At 57.0% G+C, this 10812-nt stretch overlaps 1 protein-coding gene across 1 annotated transcript; it reads right to left on the reverse strand.

Annotated features, from left to right (window-relative positions):
- Nucleotides 1–1691: 1691 nt before the first annotated feature.
- On the reverse strand, nucleotides 1692–10812 carry MAFF (MAF bZIP transcription factor F). The gene is made up of 3 exons (XM_027540808.1): nucleotides 10478–10812; nucleotides 4121–4186; nucleotides 1692–3529 (listed from the first exon to the last, which is right to left on the reverse strand). Exons 2-3 carry the CDS (start codon nucleotides 4154–4156, stop codon nucleotides 3047–3049), a joined length of 519 nt encoding a protein of 172 aa, XP_027396609.1. The 5' UTR covers nucleotides 4157–4186; nucleotides 10478–10812; the 3' UTR covers nucleotides 1692–3046.

The following is a 10812-nucleotide window of genomic DNA, read 5'->3' on the forward strand; positions in this document are numbered from 1 at the left end:
TCTGCTGGTGGGTGAGATTTTTTTCCCCCCCCAGCTCCCGTGTATGTGTGTTTGGGGGTGGGTTTAGTGGTTGTGGGTTCAAAGGTGTCCTAGAAAACCCTCTTCTGTCTGGGTTGTAGGTATAAGTGATGGGGGGGGTCACATTGCCAGACTGAAATTGGGGTCCAAGTCCCCGTTGGACAGAGTGTCTCCCCCTCTTCTGGCCAGTGGGACATTGGTCACTAGGATCCACCCACCTCAACACCCAGCAGCGGGTTGATGCCTCATGCCAGCTTCAGTCAACCAGCTAAATGGCGTGCACCCTCCAGCAGCCCCATTCCTGCAGGTGTCTCCCTGGGGTTTAAAGAATTTCCTACGATCCTCATGCCTCCTAGTCTATCGCCATGCCTCCAGGAGCCCACCCTCCACCCTGGGACCCAGGGCAGGAGGCCTGGAGCAGGGCCTGCCCAGTAGTGGGCATGTGCCAGACACCTGGCACCTTCCTGCCACCGCTGCATGCCTTCTGTGGCCTGGCCCGGCTGACAGGGGCGCTCAGGAATGTGGCGTGGGCGGGGGAAATTCCCAGCCCGCCACCCTCCACTCAGTCCCCCGCACGCCTTCCTGCTCTCCTTTCTGCAGGCCTGGGCTCAGTGTCTCGGCATCAGGATCCTGGACCCCAGCCTGAGAGGGGAGAAGGGCCTGTGGGCCCACCCAGCCCGTGTGGTCTGGCCCTTTCCCAGCTTTCAGATCCTCCCCAGAAGCATCCTTCTAGCCCGGCCATCCCTCCATACCCAGCCACATGGAACTCCTCCTCCTGGCCATCAGGTGCTCTGGGGTAAGCGTTCACTCTGCCTGCGGAAGCTTACAGCCCCTGGCATCCCCAGTGTTTGCCACACATATAACCTTACACTTCTTGAGTTGTACAGATGGGTAAACTGAGGCTGCAAGCAGTGACATGAGACATTGAAGGTCATACAGCTAGAGAAAAACACACCCCAATTTCCCTGACCCCTGGACCACAGAACACTCCTTCCCACGGTGCCCCGGAAGCACTGGCAGATTGGATTAAATTAACAGGGAAGTCTGGCATGCTGAAGTCCGTGGGGTTGCAAAAAGTCAGACACTACTCAGTGACTGAACAACAGCAACAGCAGGGAGTTTGGGGCCTAGGTTGAGACCCAGGGTTGCATTCTAGGCCTGCAGGCTGGGGGTGAGGAAGTCACTTCTCTCTCTGCCTCCCTGTGCCTTTCCGGAACATGAGGAAAATATTTTTTATTTGGCTGTAGAAAGTCAGACCTCAATGTGAAAGTACAATTCCTCTTAAACTGGGGAATTTTCCTCTCTGGGTGGGACTGTTTATTTGCTGACGGGATGCCCAGGGAATTTAACCCTACATTTCGTTGTTCGCCTGGCTTTGCCTTCCCCAGGGAGGCTCCCTGGCTCCAGGCACCCAGATGGAAGGACAAAACCCTGTCTGGTTCCCACCTCCACCCTACATCCCCTTTCAACCCCACCAACCCACCCTACCCCAGCGCAAGCCCAGGTGCTAGAGTTAGTGATGGGTCACAGTTTCTTCATCTGCAAATTGGAGGAAACGCTCCCACCCAGCAGAGGGTTCTGCCTGGGACTGAAAGCAGAATCCATCTTGGGGCCCACATTCAGAACCCACCCCCGCAAAAAAAATAAAAAAAATCATAAACCAGGACACATACTTCTAAACTGTGGAAAAAGAGAACTTGACTTTATTCAGGAAGTCTACAAAATACAGAAGGCGGATAACTCGCTTACTGTAAGTCAGAAAAATAAATAAATTCTGGGGGCCGGGCACTTTTCTTTTAAAACACATTTTTTGGTTGTTTTGCTATCCGGCTTTCCCTAAATATAAGATAAAATGTGTTTTATTTGCAGATATAAAATATAAAGTCCAGCTCAGGACTGCACGCCACATTTCCCAGGCAGTGGGCGCTAGGCCTCAGGCTGGGGAGAATAACTTAGATTCGTGCAATAAATAAACAGCGCGAAGGGGCAGCTGTCTAACAGGGAAAGGGGAGGGGCTGGGGCCAGACTTCCCAGGAGAATAGCAGTCAATGGCAGTGACCCGCCCCCACCCAAAAGGATGGACAGGTCGGACCCTTCCCTTTTTAAGGACCCCTATCCCAGGGTTCAGAACAGTAGGATCTGTCTTCTCATCTCCCCACCTGCCTCTGTGGTCACTTCCTTTGTCCCCTTTCTCTTTGGCCAGCTCCCTAGGTTCAGGGAGAGCCCAGGACAGAGTCAGGCCAGCTCCTTCCCTCTCTTCCATCTGTATCACCTACTCTTTCCCTCTACTTCTCTTCACCTGATTCACAGAGAGCTACCACGGAGGCCCTTGCATCACCTTTTCAGGCCCCGACCACTGTCCCCCTGACCACGGCTGGAATCTCAGGGCAGCAGTGGAAAGACACGGTTCCAGCTTAACCGCTAAGCATATGTGGCCTTGGGCATTGTCAGGTCCGCTGGAGGCCTGTTTTCCCATCTGTGAATTGGGCTTCACTAGTTGATTTCTAATGAGTCTTCCAGCTCTGGAGGGCCAGGCATCCAGGCCCAAAGCAGAGGCAGGAACATCAACTTTCCAGCTGGACAATCCTACCAGAGGCATGCGGGGTCAAGTCTAGTTTTGTATCGTGGAGGGTGGGGACGGGCCGATGGCACGATCTGAGCAAACAGTTACAAAATGAGGGGTGGCCATCTTCCCTTCTATGGCCCTTCTCTAATCAGCTTTGTATCCCATCCTCCCAAACTAAGAAGGCTGACGTTTTTAGGAAACGCCAGACCTCGACCTCACCCGACTTCCTATCTCACCAAAGTTGCCCCTCCCCGGGGCCATTAGGTCCCAGTTTCAGAGATCGCACGAGGAAGACAGGATCTGGGGAGGGAACGTGTGTTCACCACGGGGGGAGCTGGTGGCTGCAGAGAAATGGCACTTAGAGACAGAGGCGGCGCTTAGGCACTTAGGGATGGCAGCTGGGGTCGGAGGGGCGTGGTTTGGGGAATGGGCGTGGGTGGAAAGAGCGGGTCTCAGCGAGCACTAGGAGCAGGCGGCGGGGGCGGGGCCGGGGGCGGGGCCCGGGCCGGAGGCGGGGCCCGGGCCAGGGGCGGGGCCCGGGCCGGGGCTCGGGGCCGACTTGACGATAGTGATGACGCTGGCCGGCGCCACCAGCGCCGCGGGCCCGCGGGCGGCGGCCACCGAGCGCGCGAAGCCCTGCAGCGCCTCGCACTTGCCGCGCAGCGCGTCGAGCTCCAAGCGCATGGCGGCGTTCTCGCGCGCCAGCTTGTCCACCTCGCGCTCCAGCTCCGACTTCTGCTTCTGCAGCTCCTCCTTCTGGCACACGCGCTTCACGCGGCAGCTGGCCGCGTAGCCGCGGTTCTTGAGTGTGCGGCGCCGCTGCTTGAGCCGCGTCACCTCCTCGGCCGAGAGCCCTCGCAGGTGCCGGTTCAGCTCGCGCACAGACAGCCCCATCAGCGCTTCGTCCGACAGGTGCGGCGTGTTTTCGCTCAGCTCACGCTTGATCTGCGGGCATGGGCGCGTGGGGAAACTGAGGCTCAGGGTCACACTCTACCCCGCGGGCCCTGAGCTCTGGACCCGGCGCGCAGCAGGTGCTGGGGTCGGCTTCCCCTCCACCGCTAGTGTTCCCCATTCCGCGCCAGGGACACTGAGCTGGTGGCTGGACTTGCTCCAAGACTCCGAAAGGGAGCAGGAATCCCCAAAGGGAAAACCGGGAGAGATCGGGATCTGGATACAAAAGGAGCCACCCTAGAGCTCAGTCCGGATTCTAACCCAGCGACTCGGCCTGGACTCAGCCAGAAAAACCCAAGAAAGCACCTTTAAAGTCCAACAGTTCCTTGGACGTTGTCCTCATGGGGAAGTAGGTCCAAAGAGGGAAGTGACCTGCCCTGGGGTACACAGCCTATGGCCAGAGCCCAGGCCTGCTGTTTCCCAGCCAGGCGGGGCCTGGAAAAGCCCATGAATGGCTTCATGAATGACTGATGTCTGCTGAGCCCCTCTTGGGGATTCTAGGAACTGAAGGGGAAGTTGGGATGGGAGCTCAGCCTGGGCAGGGAGGGAGGGGAGGACTGGAGACAATAAGGGCTGCCTTCTCACCTTCAGCGCTTTGCTGGATAAGGGATCCACAGACATGTTCGCAGAAGGTACCCTCTGGGCTAAGACCTAGCGGAGAGAGGAGACCAAGGTCAGTTTTTCTCCCACTTGGAATAAAATCCAAACACTACTATCTTCACATTCAAGGCCCCTGCTCTCTTAGAATTCATCTCATACCACTTTCCTTGGCCCCAGTGGTCCAGCTACAGTGGCCTCATTGAATGGTTCATTCCAGCCTCAGGGCCTTTGCACTTGTTGTTCTCTTTACTTTTCTCTTTCTTTTTATCTCCCCAAAGACTCTTCATCATTTAGATCTTTGCTCAGTACTACCTTTTCAGAGAGGCTAAAACTGGCTAAAACACCCCTTGTACCATATCACATAACCCCATTTACTAACCCCAAGGCTCCTCTCACACCAGGCCTGCCTCTATTCTGCCCTCCAGCCACAAGGAATTTCTTTCACTTCCTCTCACCGCATGCTTTCTTGCCTTTGGGTCACGCCAAACCTTGTGACACTTCTCCCACTCCCACTTATTTGGCAGACTCCTACTATTCAGCCTTCTGCCCTGAGCGTGGACATCTCTTCCTCCAGGAAGGCCTCCCAGACTCCTAGGACTTTTTCAGCACCGCCAACCCCAGCAGTTCTGCCCTATGTTGTCACGGTCTATTTCCTTGACTCCCCACCAGACAGGGACCTCCACAGCCAAGAACCAGGCTCAGACAGCTCTGGGTGTGAGGCTGCCAGCACAGGGGCTGGCAGGGAGCAGGCACTGGTGAGGTGTGGATTGGTGGTCTATGACACTGTCACCCAGCTTGTCAAGGTCTGAACCTCGTGCCAAGCCCAAACCCTGCTGAAGACTGTCGAGAGAAAAACCTCCTGGCCCTGCCTCCAATTCTTCCTCCTTTCTATCTGCTTCCGCAGATAGGGGTGGCACACAGATACCAGGAGGATGGGAGGGAGACGAAGGGATTCTGTCTTCATAACTGGCTCCCAGGGAGGGTATAGGAAACAAGGAAAGGAACAGTGGATTAAGGGTCGAGCCTGGTTTGAATCCCATCTCTGTTTTCTCCAGGCTGTGTGACTGTGGGCAAGCCACTCCTCCCCTCTGGGTCTCTACTTTCCCGTCTGTAGGTTGGGAACAATACCTGTCTCATAGGGTTTTGATGGAACCAAATGATACAAACGGGAGGTCAGCGAGCACCTGGGGGGTTATTAGAATTGCTGAGTCTGTCCAGGAGGGGTTGCTGCTGCTGCTGCTGCTAAGTCGCTTCAGTCGTGTCCAACTCTGTGCAACCCCATAGACGGCAGCCCACCAGGCTCCCCTGTCCCTGGGATTCTCCAGGCAAGAATACTGGAGTGGGTTGCCATTTCCTTCTCCAATGCATGAAAGTGCCTGTAGCAATTCCTGGGACATCGCTTTGACTTGGCGTCTTCTGGCTGGCCAGGGTCACACAGGAAAGGCTCTTACAGACTGTCTAGTCCCTGCCTCCTCACTTCACCCAAGGGGAGGTGGAGACCAGAGAGGGGCCCCTCTTGCCTGAAGTCACACAGCAGGTGAATGGCTGCCTTCTCCTAAATCAGGAGGTATTCTGAACACCTGTAAAGGTCCCAGGACTGAATCCTGATTGCCTTCACACCATCAGCACCCCAGTTCTCCCAACAACCCTGTGAGGTAATGGCCAGAGAAGTCAATAGAGTAGTCCAGGGTCACACAGCTAACAGTGGATAAAGCCTGGGTCTGGGGCCGCATGGAACCACATGTCTCCTCGCAGTGAGGTCCTCACAGGGCATCCTCTCTGGGCCCTGTTTCTCCACCCCTGTAAAGAGGACTTGCCTGGCTCCAAGGCTACCCAGCTCTGATGTGCCAGGATCTATGTTGGGTCTGCAAGTGTCACACAGATATCCAGGCCTCCTGGCTGCCTGTTTAGGGGGCTGGGGTGTTACGTGATGCCCAGGCAGTCTGGGCTACACAGAGAGCCTGATGGGAGAGGTGATCTAAGAGCCCGCTAGTTGCTGAGCAATATGTGGCGGGTGACCGATGCAGAACTCTGGAGGCATGGCCCCTAGGACAAGGCATTTTTCCTCTCTGGACCTTGGTTTCCTCACAAAGGGGACAATCATCATAGTGTTCGTGGGTAAAAACAAGAGGCTTAGAAAGATCAGAAGTGGCAAATGCTTGGTTTATCTCCCCACATTCCTCCCTCTACTCCTAACACGGACATCAATAATCAATTACCGCACTTTTTCTCACTGAGGTTGGACACAGCTCCTGAATCCTCCTCAACACAGCCCTCCAGAATAGGCCCAAGAGGAAACTGCTGGCCATCCCCTATACTAGATAATGGCTGAAGGTCCCATCCTCTCTGTTGGCTGTGGTTCTAGGAACTTTGGGACCCCAGGGAGGCTTTGAACCTGTTCTTGCCTCCTGTCCTCTTTCTCCTCCTGTCCTAGCCTCAGCCCCTCAAGCACATGCTACATGTCAGCTGAGGCACCCATGTTTGCCCAGGAACATCCTAGCTCAGCAGAGCCAGGCAGTCACAGAGGGAAAGTCACAAGAAGGTCACACCTCAGACTTTCAGCCCTCCAGCTTCAGACCAGGTGCTGCTGGGCTGTCAACCAAGGGGCTGGGGTCCTCCACCAGGCAGCCTTGGCCAGTCTGTTAGACCCTGGACTTGAGGCAGCAGCTGATCCAACCTCCTGGTCCTGCAACTGAAGCAACCAGGCGGCTGTTTGGTGGCAGTGGTGGATTGGAACCCTGGAGTCCCCAGCTCAGGGCTCTTCTTCAAAGCGAGCCACTGTCCTCCTCTCTCTGAAGGGGAAGAGTCGGATACGACTACGCAACCGGACTGAAGACTCCCCATGCCCCCATCCCTGCTTCTTCCCTTCCTGAGGCCAGCAGCGCTGACCTCCAGGGTCTGCAGGTTCCTAACATTCTCTGGAGGCGTGGCTTGGGGACTGACAGCCGCATTGCCCAGTCAGCAGCCACGCCCCTGGCCCCCTAGTACACTCAGAGGCATCCTGGAGACGGCCCACCCGCTGGCATGGGCTCCTCTGGCTGCTGAGCCATTTTGCTTCCTCTGTGAGGACAGAAGGAAAAAATGTGTTTTCCTGGGCCTTGGCAGCCAGCACTGGTGGAGCCTCCTCCCTGCTGGAAGGGGAGCAGAGCTGGGAGAACCCAGCACCACAGGGAAGAGGAGCCTGGGGGTCTGGCACCCACTAACACTTGCTGTGTGACTTCAGGTACACCACTCCCTCTCTCTGGGCCCAACATGCCAAACCACCAAGCCTAAGGTACCTCCTAGCACTGACAATGTCAAAAGTTTAGAGAGTCAGATTCTGGCCTGGAATGGAACTCCAAGACCACCAGCAGAGTAGAGGCCCTGGAGCAAGGGAAGGGAAATCAGGGAAGACTTCCTGGGGGCAGGGGCCTGAGAACACAAACTCAGAGACTGTCAGCCTTGACTCTCCCTCTGCTCCATGCCTAGCCCTTAAGCATTTCCTCTTTCAGCTGCACCAAGACCAAAACACCTGCTCTCTGGCGTCCAGTCTGCCTCCACCTCTGACCCCACCAGCTCTCCTCTCTGTCAGAGGGATCATTACTGACACAAACCTACAAACCTGACCATGTTCGGCCCATTTCAAAACCCTATGATGCCAGCCTCCCCTCTAGCCCATGTGGTAGGCCCTTCTGGCCACCACCACGTTCTCTCCCCACGTTCTTCCAGGATCCCTGTGCTGACAACAAACGAACTCTTACCATCCCCACACATTCCCCAAAGGCACCCACAGGGTGCGTGTGTGTAAGAGATGTCACTTGAGCCCTGCAGGATCTGCTTGCTTTGGAGAAACTGCTTCAAGAATCTTACAACCCGTGCCCAGGAGTTCTTGTTCGCCTGGGGTTCCCAGGCCTTTTTCTCTAGGTGTTGTGGAGTTTTACCAGGACACTGACCCAGGGCTCATTCATTCATTCAATCAGCAAACACCCAAGAAGCACCTACCCTGTAGGTCCCAGGCTTGGTGCTGCACCCTGAAGGACCAAAGTTGAATCAAAGCCCCTGCCCTTGAGGTCTTCACAGATGATTATCACTTGATCTGACATTCTGGCTGACTGTCACCTCCCCAGGGAAGCCTTCCTTGATTGCCCTGGCTAAGTCAGAACTGTTATTACTTTTGTAATCACAGTGACTTCCTCCTCATACCATCTATCTCAGCTGTGGTTTTGCATTTAGTTTAGTGGCTCTTTCCCCGACTTTGTTTTCCTTCCTTGACTGTAAGCTCCCAGAGGGCAGCTCTGGATCTGATTTGTTCACTATCTTATCTCTAGCATCTGGTCCTTGGTGGGCTCCATGGCAACGCAGGCTAAAAGTATTAGGACTAAGGGAGGCACAGGGGCCAAGGGAGCCCTCACTGGGTCCTGGGCCCTACTGAAGGTCCACGGGTGATTCAGTGGGAGGTTAAACCTTTTGGTACTAGCTTTCCATCTATGACTGAGTCAATCCGCCACTTCCTCCTGTTCCCTGCTCCCTAGCCCTGCTCAGGGATGTTTCCTGCCCAGTTTTGAAGATCGGCCTGCCTGATTCCTGTGCTCCTGGTGGCTACCTCCCTTACATATTCCACATATTCCTGGACAACCCTGGCCTCCGCCTGGGGCTGTTGGCTCTGTTTTCTCTTGCATGGTTCCCCTGGAAATTAAGCTGTATGTGGAGGCTGTCACACCTCCCCCAGCCCACTGCCCTTTTACCACCTTGAATGTTGCCTAGTTGCTGCTACAGATGGGGACCCAGAAGTTACCAGCTGTGGTAGCAGCTCAGAGATTCAAAGTTAAAAGATTATCTGGTCCAGCTCAATGCCCTCCCCCCTGACACCCCATGATCCTGTAGCTCTGTGGGAGGGAGGAAGAGAGGGCAGAATAGGACCAAGGAAGCCCTAAGCCCCAGCTCAGCCCTCAACATCCCTCAGCAGGGCACTGATGGAGGAGCCAGACAGGGTGAGGCAGTGGTGGGAGGGCCCAGCCCTCTCACAGTAACCCCTCCCGCACCAAGACAAGTAGTCCCACTGCCTGTTAACCAAGCCTGGCCCAAGTCCTCAACTAGCTCCTCAAGTCCAGTCATCAATAGCTCTGTCTGATTAGTGCCACTTGTGAACTGAAACCACCAGAAGGGCAGAAACGAGCTCCACCCCAACCTTGGGTTCTCACCCTTCCTGATCCAGCAGGTACAGCCATTAGAACCCAGACCAGCCAGAGGAGTAGCCACCAGAGAAAGGAAGCCTGGTATCCCTTCCTACCTCCAACCTTTGCCGTGTTCCCGGCCCCCCATACTACCCCCACCCCCTCACCCCCGCCCTTCCTGTTTCTTCTGTGACTGAGGGGCTGGGTAGCCCCCTGGATGAAGAAGAGTCGGAGGGGAGAGTCTGTCTTCCCCAGGCAGTCAGAAAACCTGGGGACAAGGACCTGAACACCAGCCTACTTTGTTGCCAGACCCACCGGGGTGATGGAGCCAGGGGTGGCCCCTTCACCTCGTTCCCCGGGGAAGCCCGGTGGGATCTTTGATATTTTGCCCCACCCCGTAGCTGAAGGCACCGCAGTCACGTGGCTGCGGTCCTGGGAAACTCCGGGGAGAGCAAGGGCCTGGCGGCCACCGGCTGGTGGGAAAGGGACAACCCGGGAGAGAATTCCCAGACCCTTGTGACTATGGACTGGGCCATTTCTTTCGCTTCTTCTTTTATTCCTGTGGTCACGCTCTTTCGGAGGTACGGTCCGCTGGTTATACAGGCCCCGCCTGGGAGCGTTCGGACACACACACACACACACACACACACACACACACACACACACACACACACACACACTCTCACATTCCCCAAGGTACGCGGCGCAAGCACGCACCGGGCAGGATACCCAGGACGCTGGCCAGGGAACACACACGCACTCCCGCCCGCCCTCGGACGTAAACAAACCGCGCACGCTCGGCCTGCGGGCACCGGTCCAGGGACTGTTCTCACCGAGTCACGTACTTGCACACACCGCCCCCGGCCCCGCCTGGGCGGACGCTGACGCTCGCCAGCCCGCGCTGCCCCTTCCTGCCCGACTTCACCGCCTCTCGGCCCGCGCCCCCAAAAGGGGCCCATTAACCCCGCACCCCGCCAAGTTCGTTTCGGCCGCGTCTCGGTCCCACAGGACCTCCGCCGCTTCCCCCCCACCCCACCCCCACCTCGACACCCTCCCAAGCCAGCAGTCCGGGCGAGGGATCCACGGTGGCACCGACTGAGTCGGGCCCGGCGCCCCGGCCCAGGCATGTTCCAGGAGCGCGGAGACCCTGCCACCCCCTGGCCCTGCGCGCTCGTCCCGCGACCCTCACCCGCCTCTCGTCTTGCTTCGCCTGGCGTCCCTGGCACGCACGGGGTCCCGCTGCCGTCTGAGCTGCTCTCCTCTGCCCACGCCTCGGTCAGCCTCCCCCTCCGGTCCCGACCGCGGGTCGCTCAGAGCCCGGATCGCCGGAGCGATGCGCCGAGTTTTGTTGTGGGGCGGGCAGCGCTGGGGGCCGCGCCGAGTTGTAAGGCGAGCTTCCCGGAATTACTCACTCACAGGATTCCTTTCATTCATAAAAACCCAGTCATACGGTGACGTCACCGCCCCGGCCGCCCCCCGGCCCCAGAGCGGCCTCCCGGCTCCCCAGCCCCGCCCCTGGCCGGC

This window comes from Bos indicus x Bos taurus, chromosome 5 (assembly GCF_003369695.1).
Source record: "Bos indicus x Bos taurus breed Angus x Brahman F1 hybrid chromosome 5, Bos_hybrid_MaternalHap_v2.0, whole genome shotgun sequence".
NCBI lineage: Eukaryota > Metazoa > Chordata > Mammalia > Artiodactyla > Bovidae > Bos > Bos indicus x Bos taurus.

Bases quoted from the DNA above. Each gene is read 5' to 3' on its own strand.
- MAFF (XM_027540808.1), bottom strand. From the start codon at position 4,156: ATGTCTGTGGATCCCTTATCCAGCAAAGCGCTGAAG. The intron at 3,530-4,120 runs GTGAGAAGGCAG...CCATGCCCGCAG, and splicing joins TATCCAGCAAAGCGCTGAAG to ATCAAGCGTGAGCTGAGCGA.